This window comes from Bremia lactucae, linkage group LG1 (genome assembly GCF_004359215.1).
Source record: "Bremia lactucae strain SF5 linkage group LG1, whole genome shotgun sequence".
Taxonomy (NCBI): domain Eukaryota; phylum Oomycota; class Peronosporomycetes; order Peronosporales; family Peronosporaceae; genus Bremia; species Bremia lactucae.
This window is the reverse complement of record NC_090610.1, coordinates 5,306,254-5,325,393: the sequence shown is the minus strand read 5'-3', so window position 1 is coordinate 5,325,393 and position 19,140 is coordinate 5,306,254. Positions and strand designations below refer to the sequence as shown.

The 19,140-nt window shown below is 45.6% G+C and overlaps 3 protein-coding genes across 3 annotated transcripts; 2 read left to right on the top strand and 1 right to left on the bottom strand.

The window, feature by feature from the left end:
- The first annotated feature begins 7,502 nt into the window (after positions 1-7,502).
- On the top strand, positions 7,503-9,048 carry CCR75_000571 (uncharacterized protein). Its single transcript, XM_067958678.1, has 3 exons — positions 7,503-7,886; positions 7,954-8,164; positions 8,229-9,048. Exons 1-3 carry the CDS (start codon positions 7,662-7,664, stop codon positions 8,879-8,881), a joined length of 1,089 nt encoding a protein of 362 aa, XP_067822344.1. The 5' UTR covers positions 7,503-7,661; the 3' UTR covers positions 8,882-9,048.
- Positions 9,049-9,113: 65 nt separating this feature from the next.
- Positions 9,114-10,319, top strand: CCR75_000572 (uncharacterized protein; the record flags this gene model as incomplete). Its single annotated transcript, XM_067958679.1, has 1 exon — positions 9,114-10,319. The coding sequence occupies one exon, from the start codon at positions 9,114-9,116 to the stop codon at positions 10,317-10,319; it is 1,206 nt and encodes a 401-aa protein (XP_067822343.1).
- A 488-nt stretch (positions 10,320-10,807) lies between these two features.
- CCR75_000573 (uncharacterized protein) lies at positions 10,808-12,064 on the bottom strand (the record flags this gene model as incomplete). Its single annotated transcript, XM_067958680.1, has 1 exon — positions 10,808-12,064. One exon carries the CDS (start codon positions 12,062-12,064, stop codon positions 10,808-10,810), a length of 1,257 nt encoding a protein of 418 aa, XP_067822342.1.
- Between the last annotated feature and the right edge of the window lie 7,076 nt (positions 12,065-19,140).

Here is a 19,140-nt window from a genome sequence, read left to right as displayed (position 1 = left end):
TGAGCCCAATCGATATTGAGGCTAATCCTCACGCACATGCTGAGAGATGCGGGTCTTGGGAAGAATATTAAGTGCTTCCAGGTGTAGGCGGCACGCTTTAATGCGACCACGTTTTAATGCGACCACGCTTTAATGCGACCACGCTTTAATGCGACCATGCTTTAATGCGGCCACGCTCTAATTAATCACACACCCTGGTACAGCGAGGAAGCGGATAGACCGTCTACTCTCGTATTCCGTGAGGCAGCTGTAATGGGCGCCTTAGCGACCTCACCCAACGCACTAAGTACTCTAGTAGAGTGTCGTCACGGGAGCGGTGATCCGACGCCTCGTGCGCACTTACCAAAGAGGAAGTAATTTTCAGACTGATTTATATTTAATCGTAATAAATATAGGGAGCCGATATAGCCACACCCCTTTTTCGGTATAGCCACACACCCCTTTCGGTATAGCCACCCACCCCCTTCGGTGGCAGAGTGATACAGCTCGCATCACTTTGTGTAAAAAGAATTCCAGTCTTCATCCTTTAAGAAATGGTTTTTAGTTTTTGTCAGCACGTTATTATTAATATGCCGTATGCAAAGAACATATTTTGCTTGAGGTAGAATCAGTATGATTGCCGCCATGAGTGACAATTCTCTGTCAGTGACAATGACAATAGGCACAGAGGTTCTGTCTTGGAAAACGTGTCGCATTTGTTGAAGTGCCCAGATGTAATCGTCTCTGACTCGTGTCGCAAGAATATATAACAAAGGGAATATGACTGGTTTGTGTGTGCCACGCCCATGACATGGAGCAGTGGCATTTGAAACCTGGAGATTTGTCCGCTCTTAGTACAAATTAAACATATTTTTGAAACAATTTACTTACCTGTTGGTTTTGTATGTCGAATCCAGTATAAGAACGCCTCCTGTAGAAAAACCCTTATCTATTGAGATACAAGACTTTGGTGCAATTAAGAGGCGTGTGAGTTTATTAACGATTGCTCTCGATCAAAGACATGCCGAATTGCATTTTCCTCTAGTGTGTCTAGTAGCGCTTCAAGAGGGCTGCGCCCAAGGAGAAATTTATCTCGTTCACGTTTTTTAAAATTGTATATATCTTGTCCAGTGGCTATAAAAGCAGGATTCGATTGCATCATGGTGCGCAAAATTAATCGAGGAGGTGGTCCACCTTTTTAAAGTCCAAAATCTGCTGCTTCTGCAATTGGTTTAATGCCCTGGCTTCCGGAAAGGCTGCAAGATTATCGGTCGCCTCATGGTTGTGTGCTGCAACGAACACACTTACTCTCCATTCTTGCCCAGCATTTTGATTCAGTTGGCGCTGAATAGTGACTGCCCATGAGCACATAAGAAGCGTTGTTGACATTTGGCGTATCTTTGTACCCTTGCTTTTGTACTTACGTCCATGAGCGCAAGCAAGCCACACCATCCTAGTTTTCGGTATTTGTCGGCCTTCGTGCGAAATTTCTTCGTTGAATAACCTTCTTGCCACGCGCACGTTTTGATTGCCTCCTCCGCTTTCTCCTGGGTCTCATTAATGTGTTCCGGGGGTAAAGCAAGCGGCATGATAGGAATGAAGACCAAGTATTATTGTTAGCGGAGTGGGGTGGCAATACCTTTCCTATTATAATTTTTTTTGAGGTCCTACAAAGTTTCTGTTGTGAAATTCTGCGCGTGCAATTGCGTCCGGCTAACCAGTTTCGTGCTTCTGGCTAATCCGATATCGAACTATTTGGGGATGTAAGCCGGGGGGGGGGCTATACTGTAACGGATTTCAAAGATAACTGGATGCTCCTCAAGCAGACTAGTAAAGATACTGGCTATGGATATTTGCTATCTACATGGATTGTGCACACACAAAATCATTCTTGCGTAGACAAAAACTTGAACTATTATAAAAATGTAGCTACATCTCGCATTGAAGGTGGACATGCAACTCTAAGAAAACGATCGCAGTCTCAACGGGCGACTTGGCAACAGTTCATGAGAAATTAGTACTAGCAGCTCAACAGCAGCGTCAACGCATCAGTCAAAAAGTTGCATACGATCGCCCCCACATTGTCATCCGCCTTTGTGGGAGCTTTCGGACCAATGTGAACAGAAAGATTTCGCATCATGCGTTGAACGAAGTAAACATAGCTACCTTTGGCATTCATTTCCGTACAGCACAAGCAAATAAATGAACTGACATCATATTGCTTCCTGTAGGTTTTCAAGCAGTCCCAAAAGGCTCATCAATGGAGTACAATGGTGAGTGCTCTGTAATTCTTACAAACACCAAAAGATTGCCGTGCTTCCATACAATCCGAAAGCTGCAAAAGATGGAAGTTACATTTCAGAAAAATTACTTTTACCAGCACTGGTGGCTTAACAAGCCTAACATTGAAAGTATGGGGAAAGGGCCACAAAAACGAAGATGCGGGACCTGCGATCAGGAAGGTCACAACAAGTGCACGTGTCGTCAAGCGAGAAAACAATACTTCTAATGCTATCGTTGCGATAACGCTCCTCGACCTTGCTACTCAATTCACAGGATTTGGTCTCATTGAGAATTGTGATATTTTTTTGTGCAGGCACCTCGAGATAATTTTCGCTAAGCATGCAGCTTCTCGCTAATACAGCAGTCCACGAAATAGCAATATACGCACTATTATTTATTAATTTCATTTCTATCTAAAAAATCGTCCACGTCCTAGACTGGCAAATTCTGCGGTACATGTCCGTACGTTTGGCGTGAAATGTTGTCATCATTTCGATTACACACATTACTCAAAAGTTGCCTCGGTTTCTCGACCCCAACACTAGTATTTGCCAATGTCTAAGTTGTGGCAAATTTGCCCATCGCATGCGTGTGAGTGTGTTGCACTCGCATCGCTTTTGTTGAGGCCACACGAGACTCATGTCAGTATGTGGTCATTCTCCGCCTTTAAGCAACTACGCTTTTATTTTCAACAATCATCGCCCGAGGCAACATGGCCTCGTCACGAAGAAATACAAGGCCCGACACAAGCTCGGATAAAAAAGTTTGCCAAAGTCTTGAGATTTACGGTCGCGACGTTGCCGGAGGAGCTCAATAGCAGCACTGTTGCAGCCCCGCATATTCCCTTGGCAGTCATGGTCCACGACCGAGCCACGTCAAAAGGAGCAGCATCATTAACTCGCTTCAAAGTAAGCCAAGAAACTATTGCGAGTGCCGCGCCTTGAAAGAAAGAAAAGCTCTGGAACAGGCGTTGGGCCATGGAAATCTGCTAGCAGTAAATCGAATTTTCACGCCGTCATGTCTGACGAAACGACAGAAAATTGGCCCATGGATTGAAATGATTCCACGGGCTTTGGAAATTTATCGTTTTTTCCGATTTTTTTGCCTTGCCACGCGAACTCTTGGGGCAAATGCATTAGTAATACAATGTGGCGTTTCGACAGCGCTTTATATTGCGCGGCATCAGCCACGATGGAGACGATCGAGTTTTACGGAGCAAACGAGCGCTAACGACGTGCAATGCACACGTTATGGCGCAAGACGCGCTCCAGGATGAGAAAATGTACGGGCGCACGTCCTGGGCGCGACGTTGCAATGTTTTTCAAGTGTAGGTAGTATACGAGCCAGCTGCTCTCTTGCTGTCGAACGGATTGCGTTTGAAGATATATCTACGTCATTTTTGCAAGCGAGTTCGGGCTTGAGTTCCAGGACGCCGTCACGGCATCTGCCAAGAATTTAGCCTTTATTCGACACGAGCCCCAGACTCGGTCGTCGGCTTGCTTTTACCAACCCGCTGACAAATAACTTAGAACGTAGCGGGAGTTGCACGTGGTCCTGGTCGACAAGTTTCAAGTTGCCGAAGCAACTTTATGGACAATGATGCATGAAACGTCCTTTTTGCCGCTGCTTAATTGGTTTCAATATGTGAAGCGTTTCGTACGATTTGCAATTTCGCCGAGAAGTTGCACCAAGCAACATCAAATGGCGATATGTTAATTCCGACATTATGTGCCTTTCTGGTTAACTTGACCACATTTCAGGCTTCGATTCAGGACATTACGGCAGTCGATATGCTCCATGGACACGTCCAAGAACTGAAATTGATGCTTTGACGACGATACGGATGACAAGTACATGGATGCCGTTGAGACACCCGCGAAGTTTGAAATTTAAAAACGCTGGTAGGGGTCAATTTCTACGGGATAATTGATCCAACACTTTCACATTCGATAATACCGCCAAGTCTTTGTAGTAAGGCGACATTATACATTCATTCTCACGCTGCGTCAAGTCAGAACATGCTCATGCACATACGATGCTCTTCTTCCACGACAGTTTGTGTCGCGAGCGTCTGTTTTCCATTGGGAAGCCCCAACAGGCCAAACGAAGGAGACTAGGAAGCTCTCACTGCTGCCTCGAGTGGAAAAATTGTGGAGCGCCACGTCCCTTTTTCCGACCGAAACTCTACCAGATGGCCTGTGAGGTTACCAGGGTTTACCACAGCCATTGATCGCACCTTTTTCTTGCCAGCATCGCAAACTTCCTTTACAGCGCCTGCCAACTTCTTTACATCATAGCACCACGCATTGGCCAAATCCAGGAGGTAGCCTACCATGGACGCTAGCCGTCATTACGGATAACGCTACACATCATCCCTCCTAATATGAATGCACCTATGTGCATCACATACACAAGGGTGGGTCACAATGTGAACCGGGTCTAATTTCTTTATTTTGTTGAAGGTGGAACATCAGGCGACGGTTCGTTGTCGTGCTGATGTGGCGGTTACTGTCGTGAATGACACAAGAAGAAGAGCAAGCGAAGCTGTTACATTTAAGTACGTTACATGTATGAGGGTTTTAGAAGAACGAATTTACTTTTCCATTTTCCCTACACGAAGACATTCTTACGCAGTGTGTTGTCATCATAATGGTTCTGACATAGAGGATTCGGAGCCTAAAGCTTCCCGACGACACGTGAACGTGCTCAGTCGGTGTCACAAGCCAGTCGTTTAGAATGTGGCTATGTGACGGGTGGCATTCCTAGAACAATCTCAAGGATGCAAGACCATCACTTGCCTTGCTTAGACGCCAATTAATTCCCTACCCCAACATATTTAAGTAATTAACCATCTCCTTAAGTACACCAGGTGTACTTAACGGGGACTGTGTATGATTAATGCAACTTTAGCCTGTTACAAAAGGTGTGATCCCTGGGGGGAGTGTTGGAAAATGGTGTTTACAGGCTAATATACTACCAGGTCCCAAGCCATCAACAAACTGCCGTTCTCCAGAATAGTCTTTCATTTGTGTAACGGGGTGTATAGTTACATGAAATTAACACTTAAAGGTTGCTAATTAATACATTATCTAAAAGGTAGATAATATTTGGAGGATATTACTTTCTATAGTAATGTTCAGAATTCTTATCCATAAATAGGTATAGACCATTATATCTATTTATTCCGCAAACTAATTAGCCGTAGAGATAAACAAAGAGAGATACAGATAAGATAAAGATAAGAGTTCAATTACATGTTTAGTATTAGATTAACCCTCTTTGAGCTAGTTGCCTTAAAGAGAAGTACGTACTAGTGTACGTGCTAGTGTACGTGAAATAACGTGGGGCACCAATCGCAACTGAAGCAGTGCGAAGTGGACTTGTACTGAAGCAGTACAAGTCGTAGTGCCCCGTTACTATTTGTATGTTTTGGTGTGTTGCAGGTGACAGAAAAGACGGAAGGTGAGCATACCATCTCGCAGGAGCAAGGAGCAACTGCAAATCAGGGTGGTAGTAGGTAAGACGCAGATGATGTTGTAGATAAACTTACTCTTTAGAACAACACTTCTTTGGAGACCTTCCTAGCTATGTATTAAAAGATATTGATTTACAGTTACAATGTGCATTAACAATCTTCCTCAGCACAAGGCCTATAAAATCGTTAAAGAGACATGGACGTTAAATGCCTTACGACATCGAGTTGTTCGCAGGCAGATGCGTCAGCGTTCATTTCTGCCTCCTTATGTTGTTTAAGCCAAGTGCCGAGGAAGCGCGTTTGACAATCTGTGCCAATGTCATTCACAAGCAGATAAGTTTTAGTTTGAGACATTAACTTGCTAAAAGATTGGATTTTTAGGAGAAAGGGCCATACGTTACTTTTAATTAAATCAGGTAATTTTAGGGTTGCGGTGCTCCAATGCACAACTAATATCCTTTAAAAAAGAATTTAAATCGATTCGAAAAGGTAGTAATTTTATTAAGCTGTTTCTTATCCAACTGACGATCCATGCATCAACACATTTTATAGATTGTACCGATCCCATTAACATAGACTACAGTGGGATTTAAGCGGTTTATGGTCCGAATTAATTAGCAACCCACAGCAGGCCGGTCGTGGCTCATACCAAAGGCACAGAGAGACCCAGTACATCCAGTGACAAGAAAACGTGTTATGTACACTCCTTACGCTGTTTTGTAAGCCCCGCCACGTCTTAATGCGATGTCGATCTTAATTTGCTGGAAGGTAAGCGCGTGTGATAGCGTAAACGGTGCAGGTACCGCACAAGTGTCCAACACCAATTGTGCAAAAAGGCAACAACGAAATTAACATTATCTTGCATTGCTGGCCATGGAGTTGTCGCTGCTTATTGTAGTCGACCGTAAATAAGCAACCTTTACAAAGTAACGAGATCTTGAGCGAATAGCAAAAATGTTGAACAGACAACTGTGAAAATCTGTGTGAATTAAAAGGTAGCTACGATGCAGTTAGCAAAGATGGCACCTTTGGTGGATGTCGAAGCTTTTTTTTACGAAACTGTTGCTGTTGGGTGCCGCCAGACTGACTCGTTATAGTTCCGATGCACCCACTTAATTTCCCGTGTGAGGGAATTTTTGAAGTCGGACGTAGTAATGTCCATTCATTTAATATTGCAACCCAGATAGGAAATTTATAGCCTTTTCTCGCGTCGTGCGTTAAACACGAGCTTTTAAGTGAGCAGTACTTTAAATCTGCCTTTTTTCATGCGTACATCACACGATCCTTGCGTTGTTTTTACGCAGACGCCTATTCAGAGCGTTTTTTTGCGTTTATGAACCTTTAAGTTACTATTGCGACCGTATCGTCATTTGATCGTGTGCCAGGCAGCATCTGGGCAGGAGATAGCCGATCTGCCCCGCAATCTTCTCTTTGTGGTCACTGAATCTAAACGAGTGCAAAATCCCAGCAGCTCGTCACATTTTCTGGACACGTATAGTCCATGCACATGTACAGTACAATGTTCCTGTGTCTTTTCCAATGCGCTATTACGGCACGATGCCTACTGCGTCAAGCCCCCAACTAAAATTTAGCAAACATTCGATAATGAATTTCATATGCGCGTTGTGTAGCTTTACGTGCGTCACATCACATTTTAAGACCGGGCGATGGGCGACTTTCGTCACGAGGGTTGTCTTCATGCGCTAGGTCATGTCTCAATTGAGAACATGAACGGAAGCGCTACCAGGGTACAACATACGAAAAATATGTTCTTGTGTTCTGCTTCGATTTAAAATTTAGCTATGGATTTAATTTAACCTTCAGACGTTAATTCCTGAACATCCAGACCGACCCATCACCGTCTGGGAGGCGTAGCGACGGGGCCTTAAGATCACTGCCATAACTGGCACGCAAGTCGCCACTTATGCGTGGCACGTTAATCCTCAATCTGCGTCCTCGTGCACATTACATTATCAAAATAAAAGGCACTTGCGACAAAATGGCCAAAGTCCAGCTTGATCAAAATTGCAGCAACACAACATGTTCCGAGGATTTTGACTTCCCGGCTTTTATGCAGCGTGATAAAGAAGACCTGTACGATGTGCCCGTGGGAGTCGCTGCCGACCGTGGGGGCAAACTCAACCAAGAGGTAGGTGTTTNTTTAAATCATCGGAGATTCCCCTTAGGTGCGCTAATTCTTTCGACGGCTACATTAGGACGCGTATTTCATTGGAGGAAAAGCGCCGACTAGATTAACACTAAATGGCTACTCCGGCACCGCCAGCGGTTGCTTTGGCATCTTTGACGGTCACGCTGGCGACCGCGCGTCCCGCTACTGTGCTGAAAACATTTTCACACGGATTCAAGAGCAATTGTCGTATAATTTTACAATCCAGGACGCTATCACCAACGCCGTGCGAGCCCTCGGTAAGGTCGCTCTTCTTCAAAGGGATTGCATGAGGTCCATCTAATCAGCCTGTATGTTTTTCAGATGCGGAATTCTGTTCCCGCGCCCGCCGAACGTCTAACTCGGCCTTTGCTGCAGCCGCACGACGGAGTCATCGTCGCTCGTTTGCGACCGAAGATGGCTCAACGCTGCTCATTGCCATAGTGCGTAACGGTCTTGTGCATGTCGGGAACGTTGGCGACTCGCGTGCAATTGTGGTCACGCGTTTTGGCGATGCATTTGCCATGTCTGACGACCAAAAACCCAATCGTAGAGACGAACGGAAACGACTGGAAGCTCGAGGGGCGTTTATCACTGGCAAGCCCGATTTCATGTACCGAATGTGGCCGCTTAAGAAGATCATTGATGTACCCCGTGTGAATGGCCAATTGGCGGTCTCGCGTTCCATTGGAGACGTGTCACTCAAGCCATACATTTCATGTGATCCTGAAATCCAGACTCGTCGGATCTCGAGACATGATCGCTATTTAATTCTTGCAACCGATGGCTTGTGGGACGTCGTGAGCAATCGGCGAGCGGCAAAACTTGCCGTTCAATTTAAGGAACCGCAGGCTGCTGCCGAAGCCCTTGTGGCATTCGCACTACAACGTCGAAGCACGGATAACATCACAGTCTTAGTTGTCAAGTTGGACGCGTGTGACTTTAGCTCGAGTCGCACCGACATTAGCAGCTTTTGAACATCTTCTCCCTTATTTACTGCCACCTCCAAATCGTATTTACACTAAGATGAAAGGTCCTAGGTTTTTTGTCTAGTCAACTCGCGAGTTTTTTTTAGTGTTCATCTTGTATAGGGGTCAACCGAACCACCGTCTGCTTGAAATAGAATCAGATGCGATCGAACCAAATGGTAGCCTCATTTTCCCTCTCTTCTGCGTTCCAATAAGCTGTGTGACGCATTCTTTCCTTCTAATGGAGTTGGCATCGCTGGACCATCGTCACGACGACATTGCGGCTCCGTTCTATTCGTATTCGGCCCTAATCGGACCTAATGACGTACAAGAGTGCGACTTACAAGTGTTGGAGAGGCAGGATCCCCGGCTTTCGCCTTTGAACGATCGAAAGGGGCGTCCTTATCCTTTTACGCGCTCAAAGACACGATGGCGGAAGCGTCCAGGGAATGAACTGAAGTATTTACGAGCTCAAATCACGGCACTTGAAGATCTACTTGCAACCTTAAGCCACTCGGACTCAAGAGCGCGATTACTGAGTGGTGGAAAAGCACTTCACGACCATAAGAATCAATTGCAATTGCTTGAAGAACTCGTTGAGGAGAGTCACGTCGATCGCATTGAGACGGCGTTAGCTGAAAACCGAAGACTCAAAGCTCGACTTTCGAGTCAATTTCAAGTGGCCAAGGCGCTTCAAGCGGCTCTGGACGAGAACATGCGCTTTCGAGCACGCAAAGTCTGTTGGCCTTCAAGTGCGGCGGCGTCCGACGAGCTTGTGTTTGCACTTTTAGACGAAGAAAAAGAGTTGCAATATGCTGCGACCGATAAAGTTATGGATGTCAGTGGCCTTGCTCGTATTCAACATCCGCACTTTTCCGAGCCAAAACTCCATCGGGATGCCAGTGGTGTCTATATCCAACACAAGGAAGTTCGCGTACTTCCTTTTGTCGTGGCTGACGTTGTGCGTGCATTGCAATTAAGTCTAACCCATGGATCAGCCATTGGTCCAGCTTGTCACTGCCGCGAGTTTTTCATGCAAGATATGTTTTCTCGAGCCGTGACGGTCGACAATGTAGAAGTACCGGGTACGGTGCCGGCACAAATTAGAGGGCGACACTTTCTATGGTCGGTTGTCACCCCAAAGCGTACGGTGATCAATTGGTCTAGTTTTAACGAATACGATGGTGCCAAACACATTCAAATGGTCAAGAAATTGTGGTTTATAGTTGAACCAATTGCTTCGGGACCCCAGTCGTCAGCACAAGGGTGTATTTTACGAACAATCGTTCGGTTTACACCTGTGAACGCTGAAACAAACGTACGAGACATTGAAGAGATGGCAGGAGTGGTTATTTTGGGCTACAAGCGCGACTCGATACGAGTCGTTATGGCTGTTCGGGCGCAATTGGCCAATTTGGTCGCCATGAGGAGCAAATGTGTGCAATAATTGGCCTTTATGATGCACAAGATGGTAAAGAGAGGGGGGGGTACATTATTAAAAAAAAGGGTACAGTGTTACTATTTAACAGCGTTAGCAGAGTGATTGTGGCCTAAGAGAAAAGGGGTCGGTGTAAGATACTCGTACGTCATCATTTTGTCATATGGAGCTGACACTGACACAAAAAGCGCGTAAACAAGTTTCAATTAGAAATATAGTGACAATCAGCCTGTTTACGGAATTGCTTTTCATCGGTGGCTAATTAAAAAAGGCACGACAGAATCTGAATGGAACTTACTGCTTAGCAATACGAGAGACGACTGGTTAGCTTAAGTGAAGTGCTGAGCTTAAAAAATATTATCTATTGCATACTTTTGCATTTAAGACAAGAAATTAAAAATCTGACATGGATTTTTTTTTAACTTTATAATAAACCATTTATTTTGTTGACATTCCATGTTGATCCTTTCCAAATCAACAAAGAAATGATAGTTTCCTTACTGCAGTAGAGCTGCCGGTATACGTGTGAGATACGAACGAGCCCAGCTCAACAAGTAAATATGATCACCAAAGCGACGGACCCCGGACACCATTGGCGTCTGTCCCTGTGATGCTTCGTATACAAAGTTGATATCACCCGTGTCTAAATCCACCGACGCAAAAAAACCAACCTTGTGTACAAGGCTCATCGTAACCCACGTCGGAAGCAACGACAGAAGCTTGCGCACCTTAACACTTTCCCTCATTTGGTGAATGATGCTCCCGTCATTGTGCGAGACCATTGCAACCATCAACACTTCCTTTTCCTTCGTCCCAAGTCCAATTTTTTCAATCGAAATGTTATCCGGATCACCAGGTAAAAATGCAAAATCAGTCATTTGTTTTGTTAAAAAATCAAATCGCACAATTTTGCTTTGAAATGAAAGGGCAACAAGCAAACCCAAACGTTTCTGATCCAATGTCAACCCATTTGGATAACCCAGATTTTTTGCCACAATACGTACTTGCTTTGTTCTTGGATCAAAGTGTACAAGGGACCCTGTCGGGTTACGCTCCAAAAAGTCCAATACGGTTTGGTTACGCTGGAAGCGCTGTGACGACGCACTCACGTAAACCTCCCCGGTCGCATGAACGACAGCAATGCCATTGAAATAGTTTAGTTTTTCCTCTTTTGTACGACTAAATAGCAACGTGCGCTTGCCATTCGCATCGAATAAAAACACGCCTTTGTATGCATCGGCTACTAGCAGCACCTGGTCGCCAGGAAATGGTTTCGAACTAGGAATTCGGTTCATAAACGTAGAGAAGGGCGTTGCCGATGCAAAAATTAGCCCGAGTGGACGTCCGCATATTCCTTCCATGTCTGATGCCCCACATCCTGGTACATGACGTCCAGTTCTCGAAAAATTGCCTAAACGATTGGCCGCTGCGTCGAAGCTTGCGATACGACCGTCAGTGAGTCCTACGTATGCAATTCCATCTTGACTTACTGCCATGTCTTCAGCCCCGAGCGCTTGGTCAAGGAAAAGGCGCTCAATCTGTGGAGGCTCAAAGAGCTTTGTGTTGCGAATGAGTTGCTGCGTTTTGTCATAGCGCGCCTCCTGTTCGCGAGTATGCAATTCATAGTCGCAATTGTATGGCAGTGGATCTACTTCGCCAGGATATTGGTCCAGAGTTGAGGACAATAGCATGACGAAGAAACATGCGGCGAGGAGCTCACGAGAAAGATAGTTGCGTAGCGACATGAATACCATGGTACAGATTTAAAGTTACTGGCGAAGTTCGATTATAGAGAATATCTGCTTGTAGGACTTATTCTTTTAATGCAATTGACTAAGTTCGGCTTTGCATGAAAACTAATATCGTTGACATTAAAGTTCTCGTCAATTTTAACAAATCAAAAGTCAAGTATAATTAAAAAAGCTTATGAGCCTTTATTCGCGACCTTGCCAAAAGTAACCTATCTATTTTATTATAATAAATAGGTTACTTTTGGCAAAGGATGTAACGGGGTGTCCCGTTACATACGTATTATTTCCTTTAAGAGGAATAATAAATATCATTTCCCATGAGAGGAATAATAAATATTATTTCCTATGAGAGGAAATAAATAAAGAAGTGCAAAATTATTATCTTTATAAATTTGACTTAAATAGTTCCAATCATACCAAATTTGGTATTATTGATGCAACAAAGACATTAGCTCAATTGATTGCTTGATTAAAGTCTAAATCAACTCCGCCAATCGTTTCAAGACACGATTGTGCACCTGCGGTTTGTAGGCAAACTCCTAAAGATAACCCAATAAACCTTCCTTTGATTTCTGTGTACGTGAAGTTTCGAGGCACCCTCCCTTCACTGTAATCAGTGTAAGGTTAACTAGTACTTACAAGTATTACTGAAAAGTGCCCCGTTCCAAAGGAAGTTCGATGTAAAATTCTGACACGCATAAAAGAAGCCAGCTGAGCCATAAAATGTCCTATGCGGCTGATGCTGTCAGAATATCGATGATCACACTTCTACCAATTATATACTGACAAGTTGAAATGTCAGTGCATTCTGTAACGGGTTAGCTGCTCTTCTGTCACACACCCGTTAAGTACACTTTACGGGGTGCTCAGTTACTTTATGTAGAGTAATTTGACCTGCCACTCCACGAAGTGATGTATGTGATGCACAAAGGTACATTCATATTAAAAGGAATGTCAATTTGTCAAATTAACTAATATGACTTAAACTTATGGTAGAAGAAAAAGGCGGGTTATCTGATAAGTAATCAATCTCTTTTTTAACTTCGATCGACTGGAGAGTCGATCCCAGAGGATCTCGCTGTGGTTGCGCAACCAAGCGAGAGGCAGTTGTGGAGGATACCCCACCCAGCTTGAGGTAGTAAGTCCCCAAGAATCTGCGGGAATACGTCCCCAGAAACCTGTGGTTAAAAATTTCCAGGTACCTTTGAAAATAAGTTCCAAAGAGGTAACGGAGACATTAAATCTCTTAGTAAATAAGCGATCAAGTGTATGCGCTTGTACAGCTGATCTGACAGCGCCTCCGAAGTTAATTTCGGAGTTGACTCAATTGCCAACGCTAGAACCGAAACGGTTCTTGCGTGATCTTATTTTACTCCTAGAAAGTAAAATAAGATCACGCAAGAACCGTAAGAAGCCCTACTGCTTCTTTTTGTTGCTTACTAAGCTTATTTGAATATGTTTTTAGTTTGCTTACTAATTCGTGTCGCCTTTGATGGGCCTTCAATATTACTCCCGATTTTTTTAGCCTTCTCAGTTACTTTCTGTACCATATTTACAGCGCCAGCTTCAATTTTATTAATTTTCTCTTGATTATCAACACTTATTGCATTTCTACACGCCTTTGACAAAGAAGAGAATCAAACTCTTTTTTCACACCAAAAAACTCTTTTTTCGTCTTCTAAACCCCGCATAAAATACGGCTAACATCATCCACGAGCTGAAGTATTTAGGAATATACGCTCGCCATGTAGAGATGCACATCTACAGAGATGGCATTGATTGATGGGTAAAAATGTCGATTAGTTTAAATTTTATTAGATACAAATCATTCTTTAAACTACTTCCGATACAAAAAGTGCGCACGCGAAGACGGGTAGTCGCTTCCGTGGCGTTACTTGTTCTAAGGTACAAGTTCGTTGTGTAAGGTTGACTTAGGTGCTCATCAACTACCTTACTGCACGTGAGAGAAGACGGTCAAACCGCTTCCTAGCTGTGATTGAAGGTGTGTGCTTGTAGTGCGAGGCCGCTTTAAAGCGCCCGCCTACACTTGGTGGCACTTGCAGTCCTCATCACGACCCGCATCTCTGAGCGTGTCAGTGAGGATGATGCTCAATATAGATTGGGCTAATTTTCCCCACTCTCCGAACATCATCGAGGGGTGCCGAGTACTTGGCACAGGGACTAATTAAAGAACTATACCCAACAGCTGGAACTGGCGAAGAGATCCAAAATGAGATTTATTGGTGAGCAATCCTTGGCCAGGATTTTGAGCAATCCTCCTGAGCGAAATTTTGCTAATTGGAGCAGTTTGAGGCGTTTGTGCTCGGACAGCGAATGGCCGCGTCTGAGGCACAGAGCCATTCTGCGGCGGAGTCCATCGCAAAGACTCAGGATGAGCTTAGGCGTGAGCAGGCTTGGAACGAGGCTCTCAAAGGACTATTCAGACGCTCTCCGCCCGGCAGTATTAGCCGAAACTCATTTGGATGGACTTACTCAAGTTCGATTGAACTGTGGCGCACACGATTGTCGACTGGCTGTTAGCCTGGAACAATGCGGTGTGGCGCAGCTCATCAAGGACGACTCCCGGATGGTGTCGTACGCTGTGTCCGAGTTGCGCGGTAAGGCCTTAGAGTGAACTTACTCGGCGCTTATTGAGGACGGTAAGGCGTTCCCCTCAGTGGCGATTTGTAAGATAAAGATTCACGCCATGTATCAGCCGCCGAACACGAATTGCTACTTCAGGCGCGCTTCTTTGGAGCGCGCCAAAAAACGAAGCGAGCCCTGCAAGCATATGTGCAGGGGTGCGCTAACTGTCCGCATTAATTAATGTGAGTTCAATAACGAAATACATTATGGTGCCCACGTTCATGAACGGACTGCGGCACGGCCCATCGTGAAAGGCCCCTTTTCTAGAAAGATGCCGTCATCAAGAAGAGAAAATCCAAATTGCCTTAATTGAGGAGCAATATTTTTAGCACTGCCTCGGCAACAGCTTGGTAGAAGCCGTCGGCCAAAAGGCTGGATACCACTCCTAAATACATCGGTTGAAAGCCCGGCTTATAGCGGGGAATGATCCAGAGGTCACTCGTTTTGACGTGCCTTTGATTGTTGATATTAGTCCAGGTACTCGTTTTCCGAGTCACCACGACCTTTGCCCTAAAAGTAGGTGCCGTTGCTCTGTACCACTTCCAACGGTACCAGGCTCGAGGCTCTGTGCCGGTTCTTGCGACGCTTGACTTACTGTCAGCTCGCTTACAACTGCCGCATGCTCTCGGCTGTGTGTATGTGTGTGCGAACCTTTGGACGCATGACTACTTGTCATCGTCTTGTTCACTACACCAGTCTCTCGGAGTTGGGTAGGACTTTGTGTCGCCTGACTTCCTATCGGGACAATTCCAACTCCACTTGGCTATAGGCTCTGGGTAGTAGGACCTTGGTGACGTTTTTCATCCCGTCAACACACCCATAACTGTGTGGGACGCGAAAACATTTGCATAGGCTTCTCGCGGGAGCATATCATTTCCTGTCATGCACAGCGCAGCAACTGTGCGTGTACGCCAGTCTATTAAATGTTGGTGTTCTTGCAAAATTATGGCATGCTTATGATAAGGTCCTGCAGTTTCAGCGACTTTTCCAATAGAGAGAAGTTCACAGTGCTAGGGGAGAGTCATACGAACTCTCCCCTAGCACTGTGAACTTCTCCTTAAAGGAAAAGTTGCTGAAACTGCAGGCGATCTTAACTCTCTCAGAATTAACGAGCGCGCCGTTTGCTAAACGAACAGTCGCATCTTCTCGCTTGTCGTATGGCAAACGTGCGTCATATAAATCCCCGAGATGCTCGTGCTGCATCGTAGGAACGCATTGTCTACGAGCAGACCCAGACAAGGCAAAGTCTGTAAAGGGATGGTCAATCCCACGACGAAACTGAATTATCTTTTGCATGATAAGGAGCTGCTTTCAATAAGTATGCTCTTCGTAAGTTTCGAGTGCAACTGTTAAGCATGGAATCATTTGTGATGTTAACGGATCACGCATCACTGCGGACCACAATAAACTAATTGCACCTCTCGCCTATAATGGTAAGATGACTTACATTCTTTTCCAAATTTTATTTCAAACTTGAATAAAAACCGGGTAAGTCGAATATCTTGGTTGAAGCGTTATCGTGCAGACCAGGCTTCGAGGCAAGACACCAGGAAAGTGTGTCTCGTGCTATAGCAAAAGTTGAGTCGTCAACGTTGGGAGCCATGATGGTCTACGACGTGACGAGCTTGTTGGCCTTCGAAATTGAGAAGAGCTACAATCAGGACGAAAAATGCCGCCAGCTGGTAATTTACTTCGGTGGACGAAATGTCTCCTTACGTTGCACCTGAAGGCTAAGAAGTCAGTTTAGCTTCAGCGATGGCCTGCTATGGCATCATCTATTACCTCGTGATCCCTTGAAAATCTATCTCTCCCATGACATAGACCTCAAGCTGACGTTACTTCACGAACTCCATGATGCACCATCAATTGGTCATCCGGGCCGTGAAAATACGTTCTTACGAGTATCAGATAAATTTTCGTGGCCACATCTATATCGGTGGGTGGCCAACTATATTCGCTCCTGCGAACAGTGTCAGCGCATAAAGCCTGCACTGTCTAGCAGTGCGCCTTTGAAGCCGCTGCCGATTCTAAGGGATTGTTGAAAGGTGGGCAGCCAGGACTTCATGTTTGGCATACCGCTTGACCATAAGGGTTGGACGGGGCTCGTCGTCATTGTCGACATACTGAGCAAAATGGTTCATTAGCACCATGTATCACCACGATCACAGGCAAGGAGGCTGCTCTCTTGTTCCCGGATTATGTGTACCGACTATACGGAATGATTGAGTTTATAGTATCGGGCAGGGATACACGTTTAACGTCGGGTATTTGGCGATGTGTTTGAGCTGCTGAGTAGCAAGCTCCCATGTCAACAGCCGATAATTTTCAGACCGATGGCCAAACGGCACGAGCCAATCAGGTCGTGGTGGATGTATTGCGCACGGTAGCGACTCCCAAGGAATGGAACAAACATTTGCCCTTCGCGGACTTAACAGTGTCCACGCCAGTACAGGTGAGACACCGTTTTTATAAATGGATTGCGCGATCCTCGGACGCCAATTTCGTTGTGCGCAGTCGATTCTTAGTGGGGAAGGACCCCTAACTACGCTCGGTGTGAAATAGGGACACATTTTCATCAATATGACGATGACCCGTGAGGGTATCATGTCAACGACGAAAACTTGCCCTAGCGACCCTGCCGGTTTAGCATAGGTTAGTATGGAGTCACGGCAAGGAATGCCTCTGCTCCTAAACAATAACGATGTTACGTTATTGACAACTACGTCCAATGACCGACCTCTCGGTGGTGTCATAGGCGACTTTGATGCTAAATGCGGGATCGAGGCTCAACGCTTTGTGGATGAGCGATTAGCCATCACACGAAATAACCGTGCTTCGAAGACAGGCGCACAGGACAAGCGAAAACAATATGCGAACCAACATGGTCGCAAAAATAATGATTGCTTTAGAGTGGAAAAAAGTACTGTTTTGTACTGCTACTCTACCGAGAAATGCAGTTTATGTACTACCTGAAGGTACTACGAAATTTCTGCCGCGTTTCATCGGGCCGTTTATGGTGGTCGAGACCAGCCGAAGTTTTAGCCTTTAGTAACCCTGGCGATTCTACGAGCGAATATCGTGAAAATTTAGAGTGAGTCGCGAAATTTGACATTCGAGATCCTCAATCTATCGTTAGCAGCGCCCAACGCCTGCGACTGAACAGAAGCGGGATAGGCTGCCGCGAGTAGGTGGGCGAAATCGCCGCTCCTATCGGGCGCCGCCTGCACTAATGGGTGCTGCTGGGGACCAACGATTCCTTGTTGGAAGATTGATTGCCCACCGATTCCTTGTTGGAAGGTTGATTGCCCATCGATCCGTGCAGCAGAAGCTTCACATCCGCGTCCATTGATGAGGATACCCAAATAGGTTTGACTCTTGGGAAATGGGCGTCGGCGTACAGGGACTGGTGTATACCTATGAGAAGGAGCACCAGTTAGAGCCGATCTGCTAGTTCCAGATGGACTAGCAGGAGGAGTGTGATGAAGAGAATCTGGGGGTACAGTATCGCCCATTAATTCTCTCACACACAAGCGAGTGAAGTTAATTCGCTGCGACCATTGTTTCGACACATCGTTATGTAGCTGAAAACGGCGCAGAAATTTCGCTTTGCATTGGTCGTTATTTGTTCGAACGCAACACGACCGGGATTGGGTAGATACGGCCAAGTGATTTCTCCTGAGCCTTCCATTAATTGTATACGCCAAATAGATACGAGCGTCTACAGTGGCGCGCTCTTGGAGCGACGCACTAGTTCCATCCGAATAAGGCCATTCGGATGGAGGTGGCATCAGTCGTATGCCACCAGTCAAATAGCCGCGTTCAATACGACTGGCTTGTGACACCGACTGGACACGTTCACGTTCTGTCCGGTGAGTTTTAAGCTCAGGATCGTCTGCGTCAGACTCCCCATTGTGATAGTAATATGAGCGACAGATGTTGTAGTTCTACCCAACTGAAGAGCAGCAGCACCTTTATGGGCAGTGCTCTCATGAATGATCGCTACGCTGGCTAGCGCAGTTGACGAGACAATTGCCTTGTTGACGTTAGGCAGGTTCGCCTTTGCAACGCTAGGCGTCTCCATGTTGAGAGGGATGGGGATTTTTGGATGGGCATTATAGCCCATCACCTTCCCCATTAGCTCGCAGTACTCATCACTACTATGAGATGATGGCAGCGGTGTCGACTCATTGTAGTCAACAATGAGCGATGGATCAACATCCTCACTGTGCAAGTGAGATGGACCATTAAGTCAAATTAACAGCGCGACATCAGCGGCAGTAGCTGTCGGCATTGTAATCAAGGCTTTAGGCGACGGCGGCGTTTTATTGCGGCGCGTGCGCTTCGTGTTGGGTCGTTTGGGTGTCTTCGCAGACGAATAATTAGCTTTGCCCCGTATAGGTGGCATGTCAAGCGCCGTGTGGTGTTGCCCTAGT

Excerpts from the sequence above, each read along its gene's own strand:
- CCR75_000571 (XM_067958678.1), top strand. The coding sequence starts at position 7,662 with ATGCGTGGCACGTTAATCCTCAATCTGCGTCCTCGTGCACATTACATT. Across the intron at positions 8,165-8,228 it reads CAACGCCGTGCGAGCCCTCG|ATGCGGAATTCTGTTCCCGC; the intron begins GTAAGGTCGCTC and ends TATGTTTTTCAG.